Source organism: Andrena cerasifolii, chromosome 13 (assembly GCF_050908995.1).
Source record: "Andrena cerasifolii isolate SP2316 chromosome 13, iyAndCera1_principal, whole genome shotgun sequence".
NCBI classification, from domain to species: Eukaryota; Metazoa; Arthropoda; class Insecta; order Hymenoptera; family Andrenidae; genus Andrena; species Andrena cerasifolii.
The window spans coordinates 8,665,826-8,691,880 of record NC_135130.1 but is presented as its reverse complement, the minus strand read 5'-3'; the positions used below and the strand labels follow the sequence as shown (position 1 = coordinate 8,691,880).

General features: G+C 45.0%; 5 protein-coding genes and 2 long non-coding RNA genes across 10 annotated transcripts; 1 reads left to right on the top strand and 6 right to left on the bottom strand.

Moving 5' to 3' along the window:
* Nucleotides 1-147: 147 nt before the first annotated feature.
* Rae1 (ribonucleic acid export 1) lies at nt 148-1,771 on the bottom strand. The gene is made up of 4 exons (XM_076825477.1): nt 1,506-1,771; nt 1,025-1,424; nt 779-950; nt 148-449 (listed from the first exon to the last, which is right to left on the bottom strand). Coding segments are annotated over exons 2-4 (261 nt in total). The 5' UTR covers nt 1,027-1,424; nt 1,506-1,771; the 3' UTR covers nt 148-362.
* Nucleotides 1,772-2,280: 509 nt separating this feature from the next.
* Setx (probable helicase senataxin) lies at nt 2,281-8,717 on the bottom strand. Of its 2 annotated transcripts, none has more exons than XM_076825088.1 (7): nt 8,363-8,717; nt 7,944-8,057; nt 7,728-7,874; nt 7,466-7,643; nt 3,009-7,395; nt 2,718-2,937; nt 2,281-2,600 (listed from the first exon to the last, which is right to left on the bottom strand). In XM_076825088.1, exons 1-7 carry the CDS (start codon nt 8,489-8,491, stop codon nt 2,475-2,477), a joined length of 5,301 nt encoding a protein of 1,766 aa, XP_076681203.1. In that variant the 5' UTR covers nt 8,492-8,717; the 3' UTR covers nt 2,281-2,474. The 2 variants fall into 2 exon arrangements, with proteins under 2 accessions (XP_076681203.1, XP_076681204.1); XM_076825089.1 differs by having other exon boundaries at nt 7,731-7,874.
* A 3,042-nt stretch (nt 8,718-11,759) lies between these two features.
* Nucleotides 11,760-14,359, top strand: LOC143375670 (uncharacterized). The gene is made up of 5 exons (XM_076825032.1): nt 11,760-11,892; nt 12,451-12,787; nt 12,972-13,448; nt 13,639-13,815; nt 13,877-14,359. Exons 2-5 carry the CDS (start codon nt 12,452-12,454, stop codon nt 14,243-14,245), a joined length of 1,359 nt encoding a protein of 452 aa, XP_076681147.1. The 5' UTR covers nt 11,760-11,892; nt 12,451; the 3' UTR covers nt 14,246-14,359.
* LOC143375671 (uncharacterized) lies at nt 11,820-18,599 on the bottom strand. Of its 2 annotated transcripts, none has more exons than XR_013086948.1 (3): nt 17,680-18,599; nt 16,010-17,585; nt 11,820-11,916 (listed from the first exon to the last, which is right to left on the bottom strand). It is a non-coding gene; the product is annotated as an uncharacterized LOC143375671 (long non-coding RNA). The 2 variants fall into 2 exon arrangements; XR_013086949.1 differs by lacking the exon at nt 11,820-11,916 and having other exon boundaries at nt 15,334-16,450; nt 17,425-17,585.
* Nucleotides 13,368-14,479, bottom strand: LOC143375672 (uncharacterized). The gene is made up of 3 exons (XR_013086950.1): nt 14,359-14,479; nt 13,621-14,241; nt 13,368-13,516 (listed from the first exon to the last, which is right to left on the bottom strand). It is a non-coding gene; the product is annotated as an uncharacterized LOC143375672 (long non-coding RNA).
* Nucleotides 18,600-20,667: 2,068 nt separating the features above from the next.
* Nucleotides 20,668-24,779, bottom strand: Alpha-phers (phenylalanine--tRNA ligase alpha subunit). Of its 2 annotated transcripts, none has more exons than XM_076825030.1 (8): nt 24,541-24,777; nt 23,954-24,294; nt 23,291-23,512; nt 23,106-23,221; nt 22,283-22,467; nt 21,851-22,212; nt 21,689-21,790; nt 20,668-21,596 (listed from the first exon to the last, which is right to left on the bottom strand). In XM_076825030.1, the coding sequence occupies exons 1-8, from the start codon at nt 24,679-24,681 to the stop codon at nt 20,972-20,974; spliced, it is 2,094 nt and encodes a 697-aa protein (XP_076681145.1). In that variant the 5' UTR covers nt 24,682-24,777; the 3' UTR covers nt 20,668-20,971. The 2 variants fall into 2 exon arrangements, with proteins under 2 accessions (XP_076681145.1, XP_076681146.1); XM_076825031.1 differs by having other exon boundaries at nt 21,462-21,596; nt 21,662-21,790; nt 24,541-24,779.
* Nucleotides 24,780-25,048: 269 nt separating this feature from the next.
* Nucleotides 25,049-25,929, bottom strand: Rps15 (ribosomal protein S15). The gene is made up of 3 exons (XM_076825834.1): nt 25,776-25,929; nt 25,500-25,585; nt 25,049-25,434 (listed from the first exon to the last, which is right to left on the bottom strand). The coding sequence occupies exons 1-3, from the start codon at nt 25,782-25,784 to the stop codon at nt 25,086-25,088; spliced, it is 444 nt and encodes a 147-aa protein (XP_076681949.1). The 5' UTR covers nt 25,785-25,929; the 3' UTR covers nt 25,049-25,085.
* Nucleotides 25,930-26,055: the final 126 nt, after the last annotated feature.

Sequence of the window (26,055 nt, the reverse complement as noted above, 5' to 3'; positions counted from 1 at the left end):
CGATTTGGAATTTTTACTGGAATTATTTTTTTACATTTCTACCATCTGCGAAAGCGAGAGCGAGACGTTTCCTCCGCATGTATATACGAACTTTGTAACGAAGTAATAAAAAGCGAAGAGAAGCGAAACACGGAGAAGATTGTAAACTACAGGCTGTAATGTATATGTATATATACATCAAAAACTAATTACAATTTATTATGACAAAGTAGAATCGGAAAAAGCCTTCACTCGTACAACTGAACGGATAGGAAAATGGTCACGGATTAGCCCGCGTGGGCCGCGGCGTCTGTAATTGAATTTCTAAACTCTGTATCACGGGATTTCGAAGATCTTAGATTAGCTAGAACGTTCCTATCGTTTCACGGCGTAGCTTTAGGCTTTAGTTCCTCGAAACACGGTCTAAGGAATATGGAGTTCTTCTTCGCTGGATTATAATACTCGGGACCCTGTAACGTTAATCATTGTTGTAATTAATAAGAAGTTCTCTTTTCAATGTTGAAATACAATCCTGAAGGAAGGGTGTGGAAGGGTGAAACGGGGTAAAATGTATTTTCCCAGATTCCTCAAAAACTCTTAGGCCCGATTAGATATCAACTTGGTTTTTCCCTCGAAAGGTTACCCACACAAATGCCTAAAACCCAATTTCCAGATTTTTCCGTAACCAACCCCTAAGGAGGTGAAATGTATTTTCACGGATTCCTCAAAAGCTTGTAGACCCAAAGTGAAGCGCAGGTGTATTTTGCTAGTGTACTATAGGCGATGAACTGAGACGTACTCTTAACGTTTTATCCGACAAACCCGTCATAAGGCACGAGTACGTGTTCGCCTTGATCCAGTGGCACGTTTTGATGGGTGCGTCGTGCGCCGCGACTTGAATGCTTTGGTTCAAAGCCAGGTCTCGGCAATTCACTGTTTTGTCACAGGACGCTATGAAGACTGGTCCCATCCTGGAAAATGAAATTACACATTGCTCAAAGTGGCCCAAAAAGAATTGTCTATCGCAGAAGATTGTGAAACTCGCATCGTGCCAGCAGAGGTCCAGAACAGGCGCCACCGAGGTATGCATAAATCTGGGGACTGTTTTGAGAGACTGCTCGACTTCCAAGCAACGGACCTTGCAGTCCCATGATCCGGCAACCAGGAAACTGTGGGTTAGAGGCGGGACTAAACGCGAGGCTGGAGATGGAATTGTCGGAGGGAGAGACGACCTCGAAGTCCTGCATTGGGTTGAAAGAAGAGCCTGTGCCAGTTCCTAAGTCGCCGGTGTGATTGAACATGTTTGGTAGACCTTGCCTGGGTAATTCTTATTCGATACAAGACATTCGAAACGTAATCTCGCACACTGCAGTTGCGATGAAGAAAGAACCTTCTCAGGTGTGCATTTTATTTGCCTGTCGAGTAATACTAAGGAGTACCGTGGTCTGAAATAGAGGAAGTTAGTTAATATCGAACGTTGCGCTTACGAAAGAATAAATTGCGTATTGATGGATGATTGTACTGACCTAAATGTGTTTTGACGTCATTCGGGGTATATGGAAATTGAACGGTCGCTATTTGGGTGAAAAAGTATTATTTAGTGAGCTGTATTAATACCGTCAGTTATTGTTTGTTCAAACCACCGCCAAGGTTATGTTTCACTTGTCGATAAATGATGCTGTAACCGCCTGGCGGTGAAATTTGTGGACTGAGCGGTAGGTACGTTTTGATCAGAAAATTCGGGAAAGGTAACAGGAGCACAGAATGAGCGAGGAGGTGGCACGGCCGCCAAAAGCCCGCCAATTTTCAAATATTTGATTTGATAGCAGGAGGAGATTCGTGAATTTAACGGTTAATAATTAATTATGAGAGTAACGGTGGTAAATACTACGTAGGGAAGTGGTTAAGGGTTTACTTTAAGCTTCAAGTTGAAATTCCTTGTACTGTTTCTAGAACTCTTAATAACTAATTAATTATAAACAGAACAGTTGCGAATATAGAGCAGGAAGGTAGTCAAGGTTGTGTAATTTAAGACGCCCCTTTAAATGTATAATAAATCTGCGTACGAAAACCACTACTGGAATTTTTGCCGCCCTTTATATTTAATTATAAAGTTTGATACTAAATTAAAAAATGTGTCACCTACTTTCTTACTGTTTCTTCAAAAAGTTTTACCTTTTTATTGATTTTAATTTTCTCTTTCTACCAAATTTGCCATTCTGGCCGGTTGCCATGTTTGCGCCCCCTAGATCGGGCCCGTTCGTGGTAACAAAGAAATAAACATCCCGATGTCTTTGATCGTCTTATCGTTTAAACAATTTATTATTTGCAAAAGCGATATCGTAGAAAAAGGATGATGTCAAAAGGTCAACCTACTATTACATTACTCTATGAGGGAAAACGAGTCTGTAATATACGATTTACAAATGTACAAAGGCCTTCAACTATAAAAGTGAAGGCGTTAACAACTATACTCTGTCCTCGTGTACGGGCAACTATCTTAACGCTGAAGTCTTCACAACATGTGGGTGTATATGCCGAGGCTCTGCTTTAGCTTTAACAGTAAAGTACATCTGGCGTCCCCTTGCGTCCGATAGCAATGCTCTCCACATAGTATCCTTCTGCGATAAATAGAAATTCATGTTAACCCTATATTACCGAATTATACGTTCGATCAACTTCCTCGCCAACTTCGAGCCACCAGTTAGTCAACCCTGCCATTAATTATACAATCTTACCACGAACTTAGTGCCGGTATTGAAGTTACCGCACACTATGAGACTGTGCTTCGCTCTTGTCAGAGCAACGCAGAGCCTCTGTTTGTCGGACAGAAACCCAATCTTTTCGCTTCGCACGCACGACAGGATTATCACGTCACGCTCTTGCCCCTGAAAGCTGTCAATCGTGTTCACCTCGCACGTGATCTTCTTCCTGATATCTTCCGGCACCAAAGGGGTTCTGAAAGATCACCGCGCATGAGTCTACGCAGCCACGGGCGCGTAAGAAGTCATATGAAATTAAAAGCTCACATCTCATCGATTCTTCCTTGTATGGCAGCCTTCTGATTATTATACGGCGTAAGAATACCGAAGGATATACTTTCCCAGCTGTCCAGATTGGCGGCGGTGAGCATGGTGAGGTACAAGTCGGCTACAAATTTCGCTTCGTTGGTGTTAGTAAAGCTGTCTGTGTCCTGTTTGTTATTGAGGTTCAGAATTCGATAGGCGTGATATGGAAAGTTTTTGGTCTGCGGCGCTGCGTTCTTCAGCCTCCCGCCGTAGAAGAAGTTGGTCGGAAACTGGGCAATTGCCTGTGCCATACGGTACTGAGTGTCCAGCAGAATGATTGGATTGTTCGGATGGAACTCGAAGGCATTCTGGACTCGCGAGAAGATGGACTGATCCAATCCCAGTTCCTTCGCCCGTGTGCTCAGTATGGTGGCAGGCAATTGGTTGGGATCACCGACTAGAACCAGGGTATTCACGCCCAGCATCAACGGTATCAAACTCTCCGCCTCGCAGCTCTGAGTCGCCTCGTCCACGATGCACACTGATATCCTATTCTTATTGGGAACGAAGACAGACTCCATTTGATTATTGTAACAGGAGTTGAGGGTGCAGGTTATCACGTCCGCGTGCTCAAGAACTCTATTCTCTGCGGCCCGCTGCAGCTTCATCGTCTCTTTCGAGTTCATTTCGTTCAACAGCCTGCGGTGCTTCAGCAGCTCGTACTTCGTCGTTACGTCCTCCAGCTTCATTCTCAGATGCTTCAGGTAAATCTCATCCAGGTTACGCGTATTCGACATCTCGCATCTCAGCGCGTTCATCTTAGACTCTAGGTGCGCCTTCTCTTGCTCGACGCTTTCCGCGGAGCACACAGTGTGATTCGAGTTGATCACCGTCTTCCTCATCTCTCGCCTGGCGAGCTCAGCGATTGAAATATCTTTCACGGATGGGTGCATCGCGTCTGCCCTACCTATCCGCACCATTTTAAATCGCTTCTCCTTCATGTTAGATCTAATGGCCAGCAGCCGTAAAGTGATCTCGTCGATGGCAGCGTTCGAAGGGGCGCACACTAGTATCTTCAAGTGCACCGTGTTGTTCGTGTACCTTTGATTTCCGTAGAGCACTTGAGTGACAATATTCGCGATGACCCTAGTTTTACCGGTGCCTGGAGGTCCCTGAATGAAGCACAGCTTCGCTTGCTTCTGCACCACCGCCTCTGTCACCTTGCAAACAGCCTCCATCTGCCTCTGATTCAGCTTATCTTTGGTGACCAGTGGCTCCGGCGAGGAAGGAAGGGGCAAGTGGTACGTGTCGGTCTTCGGACTGAGAATCAGGCTGACCAGCGGCGACCTGGGAAGGTAATCCAAAGCCTGCACCAGTCTCAAATCAGAACGCAAGTAAGTCACGCCTCTCAATCGTTGGACCCGATTCACAAGGATATTCGGTTCCAGCGGTTTCGTTTTCATGGTGTACGTTATTACCGTATGAGGGCTCTTCACGTAGTGCACCAGATCTTTATTGTAATGCGTCTTGGGTGTTATCGTAGTCTGGTACATCTGAGTGACGTACGCGAACACTCTGTGAAACGTTTGCCCCTTTAGGTGGTTCTTAGCATATTCCAAGACCACCAGATCACCGAAGTTCGGATGAGCCTGCTTCTGCAAGTCTGCCTTCGTAATTAACACCTCCAGCATCAGGTTCGTCATGTACAGGTTCGGCTCGACCATGTCCTTTTGCACGGATCCTTCCACTATAGAGCACATCACTGTGCGCCGCCTGAAATCTTGCTCGATGCTCTGGAACTCCTTAGTCAACCTGGACCAGGTCTCCAGTAAGAGCAGCGGGACTGTGTTGTTGCAGTACTCGAGGTACGACGAGTAGTGCGTCAGCATTGAGTGCAGGTCTTCGTCTCGTACGACAGGTGGGATTCTATCTAGACGTTGCTGCTCCTCTAGCCAAACTGGCGACCACGAAAAGATACGCAGCAGGAATTCATTTACTTTCATATTCCCTATTATTCCGTGGTGGTTCCTCGCTGGCGGCTTAGCAGGCAAAGGAGCGTCCTTCCCTTGAAGCTTTCTCAGGATGTTTGTGTCGTCGATTTCGTATATGTGTACAGTATTGATAACCGTAGAGAAGGATACTCGCTTCTTTGGCCCCCCAGTGGATGACTTGATATTCGACTTGCGAGTGGCACGTGGTTCTGCTCGAACAACCGTGGACGGTTTCACTTTGGATTTGTCTTTCTTCTCAATGGTCAATACTTCGGTCATTGTTGCCGCCAGTGTGGCATCTTCTGACGCAGTCTCCGCTGCTGATTTCTCTTCACTCGCATTGCGTTTCTTTGGTATCCTGCCCAGGCGAGACAGATTATTAACCGACGGGCTTTTACAACGCGGCGTCTCTTTCGACGCGCCTCTATTCGTCATTCGTTCGGCTACCTTTGGCTTCGGCGAAGTTACGTTGTTCCCAACCCTGGACCGACTCGAGCTCCTCGATCTTTCCGTCGCTTCTTCCGCCTTCGTCGCAGAGATGTCTTCCACGAGGACATCTAATCGAGTCTTCGCAGACACTTTCGCCTTCGGCTTCGTGGCGATACGTTTCTTCTCCTGGTTGTTGCTCTCCGACGACGACAGCTTCTTCTCCATGGCCAGCTTCTTCAGCTTCGCCTTCCTGCTGTCCGTTATCTCTTTCTTCTCCTCTTTGGTGAGGGGCGCGCTAGAGAAAGGCGGAACAGAACTGCTGGCTTTAGCTTTGTTAAAAAGAAGAGGGATGTCGGCCCATTTGTTAAGCGTCTTGCGGGCCTTCTGCTCCTTCTCGCGCGAGTACTGCTCCAGCTTCTCCTTCTCCTTCATCTCTTTCCTCTCCTTCGCGCTAATCCTCTTCTTAGTAGCCTTAGACGCCTCAGCTTCCACGGTGCTGGAACTGCGACTTCGTCTTCTGGTCGGCAAATGCGGAGGGTCCACCTCAGGTATTTTCTTTTCTAGCGGCTTCTTCCTTCTCGAAGAAGCAGCTTCTTCCGCCGCGGGGCTGACAGGCACGACGGGACCGTCTGCCTCCCGCTCCTTCGAAAGCAGTATTCGATTCCTCGGCGACAACGAACTTTTCTTATTAATGACCGCGCTACTAGCACGACTCCTACAATTGATCTTCGTTTTGTCTACGCTAGAGTTCAGCAGGCGCAGTATGTTCGCCAGCCTCGCATCTTGCAACGACGCATCCTCCTCCTCTTCTTCTTCGTTTTCATTTACACGCGTCTCCCTTTCCTTCTCTTCCTCATTCAGAGACGCGTCCATGTACTTCTCTTCTCCATTCACACGCGGCTCAAATTTCTTCGCTTCTCTATTTATACACTCCTCCATTCTCTTCTCCCCTTTAGCTTCCACGCAATCATCATCAGCAATCTCTGAAGCGCGAGCAGCGTCATCGACGTCCATTAATCCCTCATCCACCACTTCTGTCTTCACAGAAACCTCGTTCAGCTGCTGGCTCTGAGACAATCTGCGTAACCAGGTATTATCCTCGTCCTCGCTGTCCGACAGCGAGATAACTAGATCGTCCTCGAGCCTGTTCAGCCTCTCGTTCTCCGCTTCTGTCGGCTCTTCCTTCTCTTCCTTCACTTCCTGCTTCATCGACGCGTCCATGCCGAAGCCAATATCGAACAACTGCGAGCAGGGGAAGATATCGTCCTCGCTGTCGCTCAAATTCACAACGTCCACCTCTGAAAACCTCGTTTTCGGCTCCTGCTGCACCTTCTTCAATTTCATCGGAGATATAAGCGGAACCGAGTTCGCGCTTGAATTACACATCGTTTCCTCCTCGTTGTCCGTTAGCTGTAACTCATATTCCATCTTTATTAGAGTGTCCTCGCCCTGTAGAAAATTCGGTGGCAGTGATACAGCTTTCAATGCACTATTCCCCACTTTACCAAAGTTATTGGAAGATCTATCGTGTTGCTTCGGGCTCTGTTCCGAGCCGCGAGTTACACTTTCCGCATTAGTTGCTACTTTCGCGCTACTGTTTGAATTGTGAATCTTTCCCGGGATCTCCGCATTTTTACCGTTCGAAAGATTCTTTACCTCGGGCGTCTGTGCACCTCGCAGTGTGCTTTTGCTCGATCGTTCTGTGCTCTTATTAACAACAGAATTCTTTGCTCTCTTAACGCCATTGCTCAAACCATTCGATAGAGGCGACTGCATTTCCTCGGAATCTTCGTCGGACCCTATCTTCGGCTTTGTATCTACAGCGTTTATACCCAACATATCAGTATTCGTATGTTTGCCAGTGCTTAATCTACCATTTGATTCGCCACTCTTCGCGATATGATTGCTGCAACTTGGTTCCAGCGCGCTATTATTCAACGAAATGTGAACTATTTCAATATCATTCTCATCCTTTACTTCATGGCTTCCTGAAATATTAACATCTCTTCATGAATCACAATTTACGAATTACTAATATTAAAAAGGTCCCTGCTATACCTTCCCTCGACGATTCCCCAGAATTCTCGCCCAGTTTCTGAATTTTGCATGGTACACTCAGTGCATCAAGATTCTCCTCTCTCCTTTTACGTTTCGTTAAAACATCAGAACTATCAACATTCGATGCAGTCTCTGAAGGGGCAGTGGCCTCGTGGTTGGTTTCCGCCACCTGTGGTTGCTAAAATTGTTACGACACGTTCGAAGGCGCTTTAGTAACCGTTAAATCATTGAAATCTTCAAATTCCGGCAGGTGAGATCTTACAACGACTACGCGCAGCTTGTACGCAAACATAGAATTGTCCCTAACGTCTACTTCAGGGCATCCGACCCCGATGACATCGTCCGGCTGCAGCCTGATTGTCTGAAACGGGTCCTGAATGACTCCATTTATGAACAGGCCGTTAGCGCTCTGAAAGGCAACAAAGTGTACACGCGTCTACTATTGTACGATCCATGCATCGCGCCGATAAAGATATACCTTCAAGTCTGTAACGTATAATTCATTTTCGCTGCGGAAGAAGGTGCAATGTACACGAGACACCAACAGGCTGAGGCACACAATTTCATTCTCCTTTGCTCGGCCGCATTTATACTGAAAAACGAGTGTAATCAATACACTCCTTGTATTAAAGTAGAAGAGGTGGATCGTAAGGGAGGATCGTCTCGCTGAGCATGAATCTAAAGGCGGGTATCCACGTGTTACGTATCCTCGTATTGTATTAAAATTTGATAAAATGATACGCAACAGCATCAGCGATGATGCGGGAGAGAATCATACACCGTTCCGCCGATTCGTATCACTGGACGACACGCGAGGTTTCGTAACGAGGATTCGTAACAAGTGGACACCCACCTTTACAAGCGAGCACAAAGAAATCTGCTAAATCTTGCGTGTACCGTATGCTGGAGTCTGTCGAGAATTATAGTATCAGGAACATTAATCCGTTCCAAGACAAACTGGTAGCTGTCCTGGCCGTTCATTGTCATAGGAGTGATCTCTGGTGTTAACTGGTCAACTATTCGCATTGTTAACCTATACACCGGTTACTGCAAATGCATTATTCGGTAAGACTTCCCTCGGTGTCCTTTGATACGCACGGATCTGCAGGGAATCAATTTGCATTTGTGTCAGCGATGTTACGGCACGGAGAGACCATCGTTCTATGCTTTAAGCGCGGGAATATAATTCTGTAGTTGGTAAAATATCAAATTCGAACACATGCGTGACGTTTACCGCCTTCCGCAATTGAAATGACGCACCTTGGGTATAGAATCCGTTGCTCGGAATGCTATTGGTAATCCTCGCTAGGTGGATGCGGCAAGCGACTAGATTCTCGAAAGTGGCTGCGAGCCGCGCGGTAGGTTCAAATTTTGAGGAACTCCCGCGCATATCAATGTTCCCGCGCATTTTAAGGCGGGACTTTTTGAAATGCGTGTCGAGTCACGGTTCGATTCTAATTTAAATATACGGGGTGGTCCTTAAATTACATAAAAGTGCGATTTCATAATGACGCTCAAAACGAGCGTCGAGCGTCAGTATGAAAATGCACCTTAAAGCTTTTTTTGAGGGGGGAGGGAGAGTCAGGTGGCGTCTTACGTAATATTTTTTAACCTAATTTTCAATAAATAGAAGTTCTATCATTAATGTTTCAGAAAAGTAGTTTTAGTTTAAATTTCCCGAAACCGAATTTTAAGAACTGAACAAATTCAATGTAATGTTACGTAAGGGTGGGGGAGGGGGGGGGGGGTGGAATATCAAATCTTACGAATTCTTACACTGAGGGAGGGAGGGTGCAAGAAATCGCCAAAATTACCCTTACGTAATTTAAGGACGGCCCCTAAGGTTATGGATAACGAATATAACGACAGATTAATGTCGGAAGCTACAAATGCCCGGGAAAATTGTACCACTTCACGCTTTTAATACTCTAGTTCTGAAATAAATCTAGAATCTCGATAGTCAGCCTTTATCTACATTTTCAAAAACTTATCTTCCCCGTCCTTGAATTCGTAGAAAAGCGGGGCTAATAACATAGATATTCAAAAGTCGAATTTCCGTACGTGAAAAATCTTTCAAGTACTCGAATGACATTGCGGTACCTGAATATACATAGCGGATAACGCGCGTTAAGCTCGTGTAAAGGGCCGGATCGTTTGCAACTCTACAAAGTGTTTTCTTGCTTTTGCGTTTTCGGGGGGAGGGCCGTGCGACATTGCGAAAGAAGGACGACCAGTTTCAGCGTGACGCGCGACGTACAGTTTACTTTCAGTTTCGCCGAGGGGGAAACAGGCGGTTCTGTATTATAAAAAAACGATAATTAAGTAGCCCACATGATCGGGCCTATTATCTCGGCAGAACGCAACATTTACACTACAACGCGTCGAAATGACCGTATCGTTCAAATTGCACGCGTATAATCGACGGGGTCTGAATTGAATGGAGTCTACACAGCAATTTTCAAATTTCGTATTTCCTTGATGGCCAATTAAAGCTTCCGCGCCCACTTAAACTTATGTTCCCAGGCGGCATGGGTTTAATAATTATTCAATAATTACATTACAGCCAATGAATTCGAATTTATACAGATTAATGCTAACGCGATACAAGATGGAAAGACATAAACGTGATAATAATACTTCCCTGGCGTTGACTGACTGAGTGACGCGGGTTTAACGATTCTGTTCCTTTTCAATTCGGACGCACCTAATAATTACGCTGCTCGCTTTTGCAGCCGACAGTTCGTGATAGTAATCACTTAATTTTACAGCAACGAAGCCGATTGCACAAAAACTGTAGAAGCAGACAGAAACATTGAATCCCAGATTCAAATTCGTCTTCGCGCCCTTAGATTTCCCGCGCTTTTCAAATCTCGTGGCGCGAAACGACGCGGCAAGTTCTTTCAAACCAGTCGCTACAATGGTAATTAGATCTTATTAGCTTAATCGTGAACAAATTATTGAATAATTCCTTCGTTATTCTTTGACCCTCTTATCACACTCGCGTTACATTTTTATAAATAGGGTGCTTCGAGCAATCATAAAAGGTAAACACGAAATTAATTGGCGTCTTTAAAGTGACTGTAATAAAGAAAACACACAAACGGATTACTGGCCATCGCTTACCAGTCTTGCGCAACGTTTCCATCTCGATTGAGAGAATGAGTAAAATTCGATCGACACTCCCTCGTCCCATCCGACCTTGATACACGCAAGGTATTAAGCAAGACCGAGAACGCCGTGAGAAACAAGAGCAACGCCCAAGAAAAGATAAGGAGGCCTTGCATTACCGATAATAATTTGTAATCCACGTAATAAGAGAACCAGGATGGCGCCAAGTAAATCATTTTCACTTTTAACGCGGGATTCACTGATCCTTGACCGCTTTCGTACGCGTACCGGGTGACCCAGAAGCAACAGGTCGGTAAAGAACGAACTCATTTTATTACATAATAAATTCTGCTCGTCTCATCGATACTCGAACGTTTCCTGGTTATTGATTATTAATTTTTCATCTCGATATCGGTATAATATCTGGGTTGCGTCCGGTTCGCGTGCTCCAGGCAGGATCATGACATCACGCCTCCATTTCAAAAGCTAAGGTTTCCGTGGTCAATAATTCCGCGCCCATGTTTCGTCCTCCATCGCGCAGAACCTGATTTCCAAAAGGAACGGCGTTCCATCGAAATCCCCTTTTCTCCTCCTTTTTACACAGGGCTCGCTTGACTTAGTGTCAACGGTGTGCCGGATTTTACACGGGCGCACCGTCCACACGACGCGAATATCAATCAAATTCGAGAAGCGCATCGACCCAGTTGCGCCTCCTCCACTGTTTTCACTTTCGAACGCCCAGAATCCTTCGTCACTCAAAATTGTATAACACTCTCTAACGATCGCCGGAGGCGCGCTCCCGAAGCCATTACAGAAACGTGAAACAATTTACAATAACATACAATCCTTGGTTACGTAACAATCTATAACATCGCAATTACATTCGCTTCTTTCTCCACCAACAGCATCCCACGAAGGTTCGCTAGTAACTTAAGCAATTACGAAACGAGAACTACGAACTAGCTTTCGTGGGTCCCAGAGTGTAAGGCGGGTGGCAGGGCAGCCTATGCTAAGGGGCCCTCTAATAGCAGATGGAGAGTTTTATTGCGAAACGATTATTGAAACGCGAGGGGCCCAGGTCATCAAAACTGTCAGCTCCTACGGCGGAGCTGGTTTCGTCCGAGATTAAGCACGTGGATGGATAAAGTAGATCGACCCAGTTTTCGGCTTTGGGCCTTTGTCCATGGGGGGGGGTCCCGGAACGGCGGTTTTGTGAGAAGGGGCCCACGGTGGAAGCACGTGGACATATAAGCAACGCCCGCTGCCACTGGCAGGACAGTCTTGCACCCCTTCGTTGATTCGACTCCACGGCAATCAAGGTAACTCCTCTGCGGTGTGACTGCCTGTCGAAAAGTTGTTTCACGTTAGTAACGCACCATTACTCGGGCACAGCATCCTTAACGCGGTGCTGTAACTCGATAATGTAACTATAAGATTGAGATCTTGAGGTGTAATTGTCACAACATTACACTCGGATGGCAAATCAAGAGGACTTAAATAATTTAAGCGAAGAAGAGGTTACCTTTGAGCAGAGCCGCCCTTAGAATTTGCGGGGCCCGGGGCAAAAGTCGATATTATTCAAACAGATAACTTTGCGTCTCTACTTCATGCGTCGCTCAGGCTTTCCCAAAATCTATTCTAGAAAAATTGATACCTTGACAATTATGCTTAATTTTTACAAAATGAAGTCCCTAAGCGCGGGGCCCGTGGCAAGGGCCCCGTCTGCCCGGCGCGGCTCTGCCTTTGAGAAAGTCCTTAAAAATTCACAATTCCTTCTACCACTGAGGAAATAGTATCTATTTAATTATATAGATTGCACGCATAGTCTAGATTCCAACTTGTAGACCACCGTTTTATCGTTACTTCGCCCCTTAAAGGATGCAACCCGGAATCCTGCTCGTAACCGTGGCGGCGCTGCTGCAGGGCGGCGATGCCAGCCAAGTGTCCATCAGGATGCCCTACCTGAGTCCTGCAGGTGTGACTTACATCAACAACGTGGACCCACACGGCCTGACTTACGCGTTCCCCGCCAAGGTTGAGGCCCAACACGTCGGCTACGCGGCCGCCCAGGTGCCCGCGGTCGCGGCTTATCCATTCGTCAAGCACGTACCAACCGTCTCCCATGTCCCGGTGACAAAGATCGAGGCGCAGCCTGTCGTTCTCGAGAAACAGTTGGACGTGGTGAAACCGGCTGTTTCCACTCGCAAGTTTGAGGTAAGCTCCACCTTCGCCTCTGACAACTCTTCATCCTCTGAACTTTGTAAAATTCCGCTCCCCTCTACTCTCTGCTTCAGCAGGTCCTAACTTCTTTTCTTCAGCTCCTTCCTGGATCTTCTGCTTCTGTCTACATATTTGCTAGCAAAATATCTTGGTAATAGAGTCTGTTCCCTGTTAATAGGTGCGTCGTCCAGGCGTACAAAAGCAATTCTATGATATCGAGGAGCGCGTGGTGATCCGCCCAGCTGGGTCAGCCGTGGTGGAACTCGACCAGCCCACCTCGAAGGTTCAAAGAGGACCAGCGGTGATCCAGCCTCTGTACCAGCAGGCGATCTCGCAGGGATTATTCCCACAGGGATTATACCCACAGGCCATCTCGCAAGGATTCCCGCAGACGATCTCTCAAGAATACCCACAAGGATTCCCGCAGGAGATCGCTCAAGGATTCCCACAGGGGATCGCTCAAGGATTCCCGCAGGGGATCTCTCAAGAATTCCCGCAAGGATTCCCGCAGGGGATCCCACAAATCGAGGGCTCAGGGTTAGGCTTCGGCTTCTCCACCATTGCTCCACCAACCGCCTCCTCCACGCCGTCCTCCAGTTTGAGCGGCGAAAGCGTGGTCGTGGAGAACCCTGACTTCCGTAAATTACAGGACCAGGTACTATGTTGTTCCACTGCTCAGCTTCTGGTGCGGAAATGCTCCCCAGAACCCCATGCTCCATCTACCTTTGGATTAGATTTAGAAGTCAAAATCACATTCGAGCTTATTAGAATCCAGATTATTTCTCTTTACAAGAATCATCGCTATTACTATTGCTATGTCTCTTTACCAATCCTTTGCCACCCAGAATCGCGTCTCCAACCCCCAACTGAGGACCAGCTTGACAAACGCGTCCAACGAGCCCTTCATTGCCCACGATCCAACGCCGGGCGTGATCGCCAGCCGAAAGTCCAGCCCCGAGGAGGACAGGAACAACCAGAACAGGCTCCTCGAGCTGCTCACAGCTCGCGGCAACGTTGCCGAGGTAGATTTCCCAGCTCCTCTATCCCGCAAAAAGTACTACTAACGCGGAAACGCGGTTCCAGGTGGGATTCGCTCGCAGTGGTCTGCCGAAAAGCGATCTGAGCGACACCGGTCGCGTCAGGACTCGAGTACTCTCAGCAACCCCGGCTCCAGACAACGCTGAGCCGTCCGACGAGCGGGTTTCCACGCGACGCGTCGTCATCACCAGCCCCATCGAGACCCTCCAGGAGGTGAACCTGGTGGAACCAGCCACGAAAATCGAGAGAGTATCTGTCCAGCAGCCGACCTTGATCAAAACGGCGCGTCTCGACCACGTCCAGGTCCACGGCTCCGTTCCAGTCGTGGGAAAAGCGCTGGCGCCAACCTTAGCACACGCTGCTGTTCCTGTTTACCAGAAAACCATCTCGCCTGCCTACGAATACTACCACTAAACTGATAGACGTCGCCACTTGCAACACTTTAATTCAAGATATTGAATAACGATTGCTGGAAGTCCTTTTCTAAGCCTCTTCAAACGAGTCTACGTGTTGTAAATGGGGTTGACGGAGAACGACGTCCCGTTCTTGTGATCTGTAATTCCTTTTCTACTTTTTCCGTACACACTGAGACCTCCGTGCTCGCATTCTTTGTACCATGAAAGGTGTTTGTATATATAAAGAGAGAAATCAAGCTGGTTCTTCTGTTCCTTTCGACAGGCCCCGGTCCAGATCTTCCGCCGCTCTGGGCAAACATGATTTTCGCTGCCCTTTATGTTTAATTGTAAATGATTATTTTAAAGTAGAATGTTTCGCAGTGAGTGAAATTTTTTGCAGGTGTTTGTTTGGATAACAAACACCTTTGGTTTTATGAAAAATGTAGTAATTATATCGACATTTGGTAATTATTTAGATTCAATTCAAACACGTATTACCTAACTTTTTACCCCTTTTTCAAGAGGTTTAATTTTTTTTATTGATTTTAATTTTCTCCTTCTACCAATTTTGCTGCTCTGGGCAGTTGCGGTGGTTGCGTCCCCTGCTTTTGAGAGACTTCTAGTGTAACAGTGAGGGTGGGTGGATGAAGTTTATTTGATGATGGTTGATGGATCCTTTTACTGGTAACGACGTTGCTGTATCGAGAATTGAAGCAGAGACAAGTAAAATGCGATTAAATACACATCAAGAAAGTAGATTAGCAGTGGCGGATTTAAGGCAGAAGGCCCAGTTGGCAAATGTTCTGAGGGTCCCATTTTTCGGGAAAATGAAGAGGTAGTTTACTAAAAACGGGCTAAGCGCAGTAGTACAGAAAAAAAATATAGTGTTTGGAGGAAATCATAATTTTAAAAGGCCCCGGGGGCCTTTTGAGCAGGGGCCCAGGCGGCCACTAAATTATATTAATTAAAAACTTTATGCCCCTATTTGTACGTAGCTGTACAACATTTAAAAAAAAATTCAATTCAAAATGCAGCTGCAGCTCCGAGTTACAGGCCAATAGCCAGAGCGCTTAAGAAAAAAAGTCTGCCCTCGGTGAGCACCGATAAACAAAAATGAAGAATATTGTTAATCTATATTTGTGTAGTTATCGTTGGGCCTGCGGCAAACGAAAGCTAGCGACAAATAACCAGATGGCGGTATTTTAAAAAAAGATCCTGATTTCTGCGAAAAATAAAAAAGTCATTTTTTTATGCCAAGTTTATTCTACTAAATATTGCCTTGGTTATAGTCCGAACGAAAATAATGTATCCCACACACATATCCTACCATACTCAAGTGGATGGGTCCATGAGTTTCTTAGAAATCGTGCGCGCTAGCTTTGAAAATACAGTTTTGAGAAAAATGCGTTTAAAGTTCTAGGTACCGCTTTTTTTAATTATTTTTTTTTTAAATGCTGTCTAAATATGTACAAACATAGGCATAAAGTTTTCAATTAATATAATTTGAGGGTTTCTTTTAAAAAAAATCCTAAATATCGCACTCCTTCTCAGGCCGCCACACTAGGAAGACTCCTTTGACCCTTTCGCTGCGGACTTCGACTATAGTCCGCGCATTAAAAAAAAGTATTCTCTTGAAAAAAAAACTTTTTTTTAGGCTCTAAAAATAGTTGAAAGTTAATAACCTTTATTATTGATGTAAAATTGATACTTTTTCAAGAATCGTCCGAAAATTTAAATACGCAGCGAAGAGTTAAAGCTGCCACTGTAGATTAGTACCGTATACCTATAACTTAGTCCATTCCAATGCCAGCGGGAAATTGATCCGCGACGAGTACTTCCGCCTATTCGATTTTAATCGCTCCACCATTGTCGCAGAAGAAAACTCCTGTAGATTATGCGCAGAACCGGTTGCATCGGGCAAGGCTGCGCAGTGAAAGAAAAAAAGTACCAATGATGCTCGGGCCCAAGTGCAGGGTCGTGTACAATGTTACGTAACCACCTTTCGTCGACGCTCTTTCTTCCTCCATGCCATCTTCCATCGAATTTTATTGCGCATGCATTATTCACAATGGTACAAGAAACGACTTCCTGATGCTGCAGTTCCGACAAGGGCAACCAGTGCCCCTGGGCATCGCCTATAAGGACGCAACATTGACCCAAATACCGCCAGGTATATATCCGTTCCCTTGTCTCCTTTAAACGCCTCGAACGAGAAACTGGAGCACTTTTTAAGAGATTCGAGTCACTCGATACAATTTTGGAATCACAGTCGACGACACTAGTAGTTATATTGCAATTAAATGCACTTGAAAATCTCGCAGCAAGAGGGGTGCAGCTCCATTTTTTACTTTAATATGTGTAAAAAAAAGATTCTACAAGAATATTAAGCAGAAATGCAGTAATTGAATCGCCTCTGTGTTCCCTCAACTGATGCTAGCCACCGAATTCTGAGGAATGGTTTCATCAGGTGCCACGAATTTTGGGAAAACCTGTACGATTTGGAAACGAAAGGAGGGCAGAGGGGAATTTAATGGCTGCAGAGGAAAAGCAGAGTTTGGAATGGTTGATTGCATAGCATTCGAGAGTGTAGCAGCAGTTTAACCCGGATCCGACTCTCGCCGATGAAACGTGACTACGTGTGGCGCATAAACCGGAAAACTCGGGCTGGGCCGAAAAAAGGTTCGCAAGAACTCGCGTGGGCGGTTCGAAACTACCCGACGATAGAGGCTACGTAACAGTTTAGTGAACTCTCGGCGATTCATAAAAGAAACAGGGAATTCTCTGCGATACTCAAACATTCCTTTGATATTTACATAATTCTTTAGGCATAGATTTCTGAGAGAAAACATTCTATTCCCCTCTAGTGGGACTCCTGAATCTTTGAAATCTCTGGATCAGGTTTCGAATCACTGCAATCCTGATATACTTCGTTACAAAAAAAAAAAAAAAACGGGAAGAGCCACGTGGTAAAATTCCCAGCACAAAGCGAGATTCTTTTCTCTTTTCGGGCACGTACGAGCCTTACACCTACTAAATTTCACGGCAGGCTTCGATTCGAGGTACAACAGGACCGTGTTTAACGAATTCACGCTGCGTAATACCGATGAATCAGCTGGTCAGCGTGCCTATTGAATTATTCCCTTCAAACGTGAGAAGTGAAACGAGTTTCGGAATCCAGAGTAAACGGTTGTGATTTACCGAAGTTCAGGGTGCCTGCTTTGAAATCAACGACGGCTGCAGTCCCTTCGAAACGTTCAGAGTCCGTAGATCGAGCTCGCCATCCTTGCGGCTTCTGTGGTCTACGAGTTTGGGGTCATTGCTTTAAATCTTGCTCCAGCTGGTAAAAACGCCTCGGTGGCCTGCGGATCAAAATACTTAGATAGTGGAGTGCCTTACTTAACACCTTAACATTTTCTTTCCTACAAATATCTAAAATATGAACTTTCAGCCAACCTTAATATTCGGTCTTCCAAAATACAGGGATCCAGAAATCTCTTCACAAAGTACTATCACAGTCATGGATCCAGAATCTATGAACAGTGTTATCCTTTACCCTGGAAGTTGAGAAAATCATAGATAATTCCAGGATATTCAAACTCCGCCATAAAGAATTCCAGGATATCCATGCTCCACCATAGAAAATTCTAAGTAAATCCGAGCTCCTCCGTAAAGAACTCCAAGTAAATCGAAGCTCCACCATACAGAACTCCAAATAAATCCACGTTCCACCATAGAGGAATTCCAAGTGCCAATTTTCCCCCAGAATTTCCTTCCCTTCTTTACCTTTCCTTTCCACTCTTTCTTGCACACAAGCAACAACACGTCGCTCCTTTCAGCCATGTAACTCTAGCCGCTGCTATCGAATGATCCCTGGCCCGAAACTCATGGACACCGGTCTCCGTGACGTTTCTAATCTGCGCAGACAGCATCCACTCCCGCGATGGAGCAAGAGGAGGCTGGTCGAGGTGGAAGGTCGCGAACGGACGTGGAACGGAACCGTCGAAGGGATCCATCTACCCTTGAACGCTGCTTCAATGGGGGGAGGCCTCGAGGCCGACGGAACCGAGGACTGAGCAATGACCAAGAGACGTTTTCATGCACAGACCTCGGCGGTGTGCCAGTGGACAGCTATATAAGTGACACTGTAACGGATCCTGGATTCAGTTAGACACGCACACGGCAGATATTAACTAGATCATAGCGAGTGGCGTTATCGAGTGATAGGTGAGTGGAGACGGTGGGCCAATATCGCGGATCAAAGGGGCGCTCTCATTTGCAAGCTGTTTTCCAACAATTCTTTGCGGGGCAGGCATTGGTGCGAATGGAATGAAATTTTCACAGAAGCTTGTGGAACATCATTTTCGTATATTCTCTTCTCAAAGTGTGGGAAAATCGTGGAATTCCACGGTGGGGTGAGAAGGAGCACCTCTGCTTCGCCTGAAAGGAAAGTTCCCAGTGAATTCTTGGTTTAGTATGAGTGTATGAGTTGGAAACTTTCGAAATGGCTTTTTTAAGGATAGAAAACTAATATTCTAGGGAAAGTGTAGATTTTTTATAATTGAGAATTTTGGTATTTTGTGTTAAAATATGGGGAAATATGTGTGTTGATATCTGGACTCGTTTCGGTGGTTGTGACCTCCACCAACTTGTAAAATATTTCGAGGAAATCGCGTTTAAAGTGTGTTTCGTGAAGTGAAAATATCAGAACGAGAATACCCCGTAATTGCACGGCAATTATGATAATATGATAAAGCTGAGGATCAGGCGACTTCTGGCTCGACGCGAGGTCCGAGGATAACGCGCCGAATAAGCGGGAGAGAAAGTAGATTTGCATTAGATTGCGCTTTTATCTCTGACTCCCCAGGATATCCAGCATTTGTAGCTTAAAATAGAGCCTCTGTGTAAAGACTTCGTAATCGCACTTAAGCAGATTTTAAAAAAATTGTATCTGCTGATAAAAAACCGTTCAATGGTATTCGCTTTTCCTCGGTTATATAAGGTTTCAGGTAAAAGAGCAACAAAGGAAAGTCCTGTTACGCGATCTGTGATTAGAAACTGGTCTGGGTCTCGTTCATCTGAAAATATAGTATTAATAATGCAAATCAGCTGGATGGTATAGTCGCTCAAAGGAATAATTATTTTTCTTCTACCTGCGCCACCTTAAGTTTCTATCACCAAAATTGGAAAGTCTGTTGTCCAGGAAACTGACAATCGCAGGATCCAATTAAAGTCAATTAAGACTGGCCCGATGCTGAGCTTAAAAGTGTCCGCTTCTTTTCAGAACTGCGTAGAGATAAGCTTTTCCAAGATGAATGTAATTGTGTTCCTCGCCTTCGTGGGTGTGTGCGCGGCCGCGCCGCAGTATTACCTCCCCTCTCCGCTCGTTTACCCACATCCAGCCAATTTGTTAACTTCGGCGATAGAGGATACGTTGCCTAACGAGTTGCGAAACGATTTTTACAAAAACCCGAGAATCGCCGCTAGACTCGCGCAGGAGTCGTGGTTTATTAATAAAGAGATGCAGGTAAAGCTCAGCACACTCTTGGCAAAGTAGTTTCAACCTTCGCACGCCAAAGCGCTCCAAATTAAACGCAGAGCTGTGGAATAAAGAGAAAAGAATGTGAATAGTGTCTCTACACGAATTACAAATTCTTTCATTTTCATAAAGTTTCATAAATACCAGCATCGCGTTGATTTAAACTTCTACGCATCTGAGAGGTCTGCTTGGAGTGCAAAGGGTGGACTTACATTCCACTTCTCATACGTGAATAGAGCGTTTTTATACAGGGTATTCGACAGAAAATGAAGTGGGCCATTCTAAGTGGCAAAATAAGACGAAAATGAGGACTAATAAAATTGCGGTGGAGGCTTAGATTTTTAGTTATTAATGTTTAAAGGCCGTTGCGCATTTTGCCGAAGCGAAAAAAATAATAAACATTTCTCTTCGTATCGCCGCGCTTCGCTTCAAGAATTCGGAAGAGCGCCTGAAGTAACGCAACTCGGCGGTCAGTAGGGCCTCGCGAACAGCCGAGTTGCCATGTTTCAGGCGCTGCTCACCCGAATCTTTAAACATTAATAACTAAGAAACGAAGCTTCCACCGCAATTCTATTACTCTTCATTTCCGTCTTATTTTCCCACATAGAATTTCATTTTTTACTACCTACTACCGAAATAAAAATTGCAAACGTTTGCAAATACTCCTGTAATACCAAAGCAATTAGCATGTAACTTGTGTAATTAAAAATAAAGGGATAAATCGTACGAGCATCATTAATCGCCATGTTTAATTGTAGGTAGTCGATCGTGAATCAGATAAAATTCCACGAGAAAAGATATACAACGTTCTCCACAATGCGGGGCTATTGCGGAAATAAAGTTAGAATATTAAAACACGTCCGACTGATTAATGATTTCGCTGAACCTTTTATCCCGCCAACTCCTCTCTGTATTATCCATTTCATTTTATTTAGGTATCTATAAAGGTACGAAATATGAACCATGGGCATTGGACACACGCAAAGTCACACACATACCTGTACACTCTTGAATTTCTCTCGCACACTCCCTCCGCTTAAATACATTTGTTCGAAGAAGAGAAACACTGGCCCACACACCGCCAAGAAAAACAGTACGATCACACTGACCATCGAACAACGCTGGTTCAAGATCTGCGCAAGAAAGAGAAGAACACAAACATCTTATCGAATAATTTAATTAAGTATGAAAACGGACACAAATAAGATTCTACGCTCTGTGTTTCTCGAAGGATTCCAAGAAGATGTCTACGATGGACACATCTTCGCCCATTATGTAACGCGACTTTCTGCGAATGCTTTGGGACTCGTTCGCGTGCAAGTTACTGTGAATCTTCTCCAAATAATAATCCACTCGATTCGCATACAGTGCACCCTTGCTTTCGTAGCGCAAGACGTGTGGATAGTAGCTTTCAATCAATCGATTGAGATAGCGCGCCACGTTCACTTCGCCTCTTATCTCGCGCATCCCCGGCAGCTGCATTATTGGATCGATGCCACTCTCCTTCCAAATTACTGTTACGTCCAGCTCGACATCCTGCTCCCTGTTCCCGTACTCCGAGCAGAATGTCGACAGATCGCTTGGAAATTCTGCGACGCTAGAGTGCACGTACGTCGCCACGAAGACACTGATGTACGGCTTGACGAAACGGAAGAAAGATTCCATGAACCTGATCGGGTGCTTCGGATCGCAGAATATCACCAGCTTCTGCTTTTCGAACCTTCTAGCACATTTGCTCGCGCAAGGATTATTGTCAATATCGTCTGATCGCTGATCAATCAGACTTCGTTTCTGATCTTCGAGCTTCTTCTTCGGCGGAGGAACACGACTGGTTCTATTCGAAAAATATTTCAGTCGCCTTTACCCTTCGTACCTTAACAAGCGCCCTGGTATAAATACCTTAATATAGTTTAGAAAGATATTTACTTGTTTAAGCGACAAATAGGATTGTTATGAACCATTTCCATATCCACTTTCGGCCCAACTAAGTCTCGTATATTATTCAATCCGTATTTAATCATAGTTGGCCTGCGAACAATACACATTTTTGTTACATGTTCCGGAGACTTCTCACGTCTCCTTACATACCTTTCTAGCGACAGCCCCCAAGCGATTACGTGAACATCTTCGGGTAGTCCCATTGGCAACAGCATTTCCGGTCGGAACATTCCACTGTTGCCAATTTCTATCCACTTGCCCAGGCCGTTGTGGAAACAGAAGATCTCCATGCTCGGCTCTGTGTACGGATTGTAGGCGGGCTTAAACTGAAGCTGCGTGATGCCGAGTTTCTTGAAAAATTCGTACAGGATCCCTATTAGGTCGCCTAACGTCAGATTGTAGTCTGCGACTACACCTTCGACTTGGTGGAACTCTGCGAGGTGCGTGGCGTCCAGGGTTTCGTTACGGAACACTCGGTCGATGCTGAAGTATTTCACCGGCTTGAATTCACCCTGAAATACATTTCTATGGATTATTAATCTGTTCGGACGGGTTTGGAATAGAAAGCGCGTGGAAGGTAACCTGCTGCATGAGTTTGTAGAGCATTCTAGCGCTGACGGCAGTTGTATGAGTGCGGAGGAGATTCTTCTGCGCTTCCTCTATCTTCCACTCGTAGCGATAGCCTGTCGATCCGTAGCCCCCTTCGCTGTGAATCTTCTTCACCTTCTCCAGGTATTCCATCGGGAAATTTGAACTGTGAGAAGGATCTAGGATAAAAATTTCAAGTTACAGTGGGTGGCCAAATTGTTATACTCAAACAAAAAGGTTTGAGATTTTGTAAGTTTAAGCGACGGAATGGCTGTATCTTTGCGAAAAGTGGTCGCAAAAAATATTTAAAAAACACATTATAACGCTCGAAGTTTCTAGTTTCTGAATCAAGGACTCAATTCTTTTTTTCATCCATTACGATACTGGTTTATCAAGATGAAGCGCGGGAAACGTATCAGAAATTTTTGTTCTCAAAAAAATTGTTTCCCGTTAAATCCAACGAAGAGCTCTTATAGAGCAAACATTTCTCTTTAATTTCGTTTTTTTTTTTTGGTTTTGCTGTGTGATTTTTATTGACCGAGTTATTCGCGATTGAAGCAAAAAAGGTACTTTTCACTTTGAACGCCTATAACTTGCAAACTCATGATTGTAGACAAATTTTCATGAGCGTTTTGGAAAGCTAAGAAAGTTTCCTTTCGGAACATTTAGTGACAATTTAAGATTTTTTTTAAATCTTATTAAATCCATTTTCAAATGATCCCAAAAATTGACGAAAATGTTTCGAGTATAATAATTTGGCCATCCTCTGTAGAACAGAGGGGATTAATCGATGTAACGGAATCATTAACGCGGATACCAGATATGAAGAAAGTGTCGTGAGCATCTCGAGCTGGATGCTGTTGGGGTTGAAATAGAGCATCGAAGTTCCAGAAAGAACTCTCCACAAAATTGTTCGTCGGCATTTCAGTGAACCTAAGAGATAAATAACAGATGTTAGTTAAATATTACAGAACATAAAGGCTGTGATCTCCTCTTACGTACCCCATCTCAAGGAAAATCTTCCTGAACTCGGTTCTAACTTTCAATAGCGGATGCAAGTGGCCCGCTTCAAGGGCAACGCCAAGCGCCGAGAAATTATAGGGTTTAAATTTCTTAGTTCTCCAACCACCATTCGCCAGCAACTCGGCGGTCAGTTCTGTTTCTGGCTTCTCGACTTTCGTCATAAAGTTCGGACCCTTTCCCACTAGTACAGATTTAACGACTCTGTAGATAAAAGAATAATTTACAGCAGAATGACTAAGGGGTCATTCCTGTAGTCAGGCCAACGTTTAAAGATCGCAGAATAAGGTCGAAAATCGCGAAATTCCCGAAATCAGCGATATTAGAAAAATGCTCTTCTTTTTTTTCTCAGATGAACGCGACGTGAATAAAGTGGGAACCCATCAGATCGTGTTCGACGCGTAGCGCTCTCAGACGACCCCTATAACTTGATTAAAACTGTATATTTTGTCACCCAAAATTTTTCTGAAATACTGTCCACTACATGCACATTTAAACCCCATATCAATGACTCTCCTAGAAAGTATGGATATCTAACATAAAAATCTAAAAAATTGCACTTCTTTTCAGGCTTCAATGTGTTGTTCCTCCTTAATAACAAAAGATTCTCTATGGTAATGCCGCTATATTAAATTTGCAGCTTACATCTCCTGGATAAGTTTCCTTTTCTTATACTCGCTTCTGAGGCGATCCGTGAGGTTCGCGAGGTCCCTCAGATGATTCTGCGTTACGTCTGTGATCGAAGATACCTTCTTCTTCGCAACAACTGTTCCAGTGGACTTATCAATCTCTATCCAACCAGCCGATAGCGCTTTAGAAAATCCAACTTTCGCGAACGATACAGACTGCATAATTTCAGTCTGAGGGATTCCATCGTCGGGGATGGCATTGTAAACTGCTGCTTCGTGGCTTCCGTAATTTATTATATGCTGCCCCTCCGACGTCAGCTCCCACGTCTTCTCGCTCACTGGTTTAGTTGTAATTAACTGCGAAAGGGCAGAGGAAAGTGTCAGCGTCGCAATAAATCAGAGATACTTCGCGTAAATATTTACGCAACGTGTTAGGGTTATGGTAACACTAGAAGTTCGTTAATATTTTTTATAAACTACTTATGTTACGAGAAGTAATAGAAAATATGTTTCCGTGAAAAGTAACAACTCCTGACAGAGATTTAGCCGTCCACAGTCATTCGAACTTGACCAACTGCAACAGACTTGTTTCGAGGAACTCACGTCACCGATTGCTTCGAGACTCTTAATCGCCCCAATTATTTTCTGATGATTCTCCTTAAAAACCGCTGCCAGGTACAAAGAATTCACTTCCCCGTGCTCGTCCAAGTAGTCCAGGATTTGATCAGTCAGTTGTTTTGCCATGTTTCAAACGGGATTGCTTTGGAACGACAGCCGGCGAGAGACCACGTGAACCAAATGCGAACAAGCATCACGCAAGTGCTTGACGATTGTCCTTTCTGACGTGACGTTTGAAGCTCCCCTTTCCTTTAACAATTATTCAGATGTCCAAGTGCGCCGAAACTTTATTGGTAGTTTCAAGCGTTCACCAGTTTGATATCGCAGGCAATTACGAATTAGCTACCGGGGCCGTGCGGTGAACGTTCATGGGCGTTCAGCGCGTATGGTAACAGTGTGCATTAAACGAAATCCGCACGGGAGATCATGCATGTCGAATTCTTATACATATCTTAAGTTTGTGATATCGGGGAAGTATGTATAACGCCTGCAGTAGTTTTTTAACATTTTATTCATATTAAGAATACAAATTACTTTAGCGGAATAAATCTTGAAGAGTGGGTAGCACCGATACCAGGCCTACCATGCTTCACAGGTTTGTAGGTAACAGAGAATTCTCCCAAGTAGTGGCCGATCATTTCAGGTTTGATTTCCACCTGATTGAACGCCTTGCCGTTGTAAACGCCGACAATAGAGCCGACCATCTCTGGCACTATGATCATGTTCCGCAGGTGAGTTTTGACGATCTCGGGCTTCTCGTTCGGCGGTGTTTCTTTCTTCGCTTTACGAAGCTTCTTCACGAGCGCCATGGACTTTCGCTTCAAGCCATGGGAGAAGCGCCTGCGGGCACGGGCGTGCATCAACACCATCAACTGCTCACTGAAAGCAATACGTCCGTACGTTAGACTCGCCGCACCAGAATTTGCGCATGAAGATGCACTCACTTTGGCATGTCCAAAAGCTGATCGAGGTCAACTCCCCGAAAGGTGAACTTTCGGAAAGTCCTCTTCTTCTTCTGGGTTTCCTCTGCCTGAAAAACATACATGATGTGGTCATTGAGGGGTTATGTTCGCGATCGAACATCGCGCTTTTTACGCGTTAATATTGTTTTTGTAACAAAGGGGAAAGTATTGATATTTTCAATAACGTATTCGCGTACATCGTTTACGACAGATGGGAAGGATTTCGCTGGATAATTTTACATCATCCGGGACACGTACCTCGGCCATGTTTTCAGCTGCTAGGAGAAACGACAACAAGAAACGGCAAACCTCCTCCCTCGACGAAATCAACTCGGGCACTAATTAAAATGTTACTAGATGGGCAAGACCGATGTTACTTTTCGACACTACTTCCCAGGGAAGTCCGGCAATTCGAAAATTCAAAAGATCTGAATCTTTGCAGAAATGTAGCTCAAGTGATGTTAATGACGCACGTATTGACGTACTGAGGGTGAAAACACCCCCTCAAAGAAATTATGAGTTTGCATATTATCGTGAA

What these genes read in the sequence shown, in the direction of transcription:
- Alpha-phers (XM_076825030.1), bottom strand. Translation starts at nt 24,681, where the DNA reads ATGGCAAAACAACTGACTGATCAAATCCTGGACTACTTGGACGAGCAC. An exon ending in GTCTCGAAGCAATCGGTGAC is followed by an intron (nt 24,295 to 24,540) that starts GTGAGTTCCTCG and finishes GCCCTTTCGCAG; the next exon opens with TTAATTACAACTAAACCAGT. An exon ending in CCTATTTGTCGCTTAAACAA is followed by an intron (nt 21,597 to 21,688) that starts GTAAATATCTTT and finishes TTTTTCGAATAG; the next exon opens with AACCAGTCGTGTTCCTCCGC.
- Rps15 (XM_076825834.1), bottom strand. An exon ending in CAGCTTTTGGACATGCCAAA is followed by an intron (nt 25,435 to 25,499) that starts GTGAGTGCATCT and finishes TATTGCTTTCAG; the next exon opens with TGAGCAGTTGATGGTGTTGA.
- Rae1 (XM_076825477.1), bottom strand. An exon ending in TGTCGGATAAAACGTTAAGA is followed by an intron (nt 450 to 778) that starts GTACGTCTCAGT and finishes TTAACGTTACAG; the next exon opens with GGTCCCGAGTATTATAATCC.
- Setx (XM_076825088.1), bottom strand. Translation starts at nt 8,491, where the DNA reads ATGCGAATAGTTGACCAGTTAACACCAGAGATCACTCCTATGACAATG. An exon ending in TGGGGAATCGTCGAGGGAAG is followed by an intron (nt 7,396 to 7,465) that starts GTATAGCAGGGA and finishes TTAATATTTCAG; the next exon opens with GAAGCCATGAAGTAAAGGAT. An exon ending in CAAGGAAGAATCGATGAGAT is followed by an intron (nt 2,938 to 3,008) that starts GTGAGCTTTTAA and finishes GTGATCTTTCAG; the next exon opens with AACCCCTTTGGTGCCGGAAG.
- LOC143375670 (XM_076825032.1), top strand. Translation starts at nt 12,452, where the DNA reads ATGCAACCCGGAATCCTGCTCGTAACCGTGGCGGCGCTGCTGCAGGGC. An exon ending in TCCGTAAATTACAGGACCAG is followed by an intron (nt 13,449 to 13,638) that starts GTACTATGTTGT and finishes TTTGCCACCCAG; the next exon opens with AATCGCGTCTCCAACCCCCA. An exon ending in CTCGCGGCAACGTTGCCGAG is followed by an intron (nt 13,816 to 13,876) that starts GTAGATTTCCCA and finishes ACGCGGTTCCAG; the next exon opens with GTGGGATTCGCTCGCAGTGG.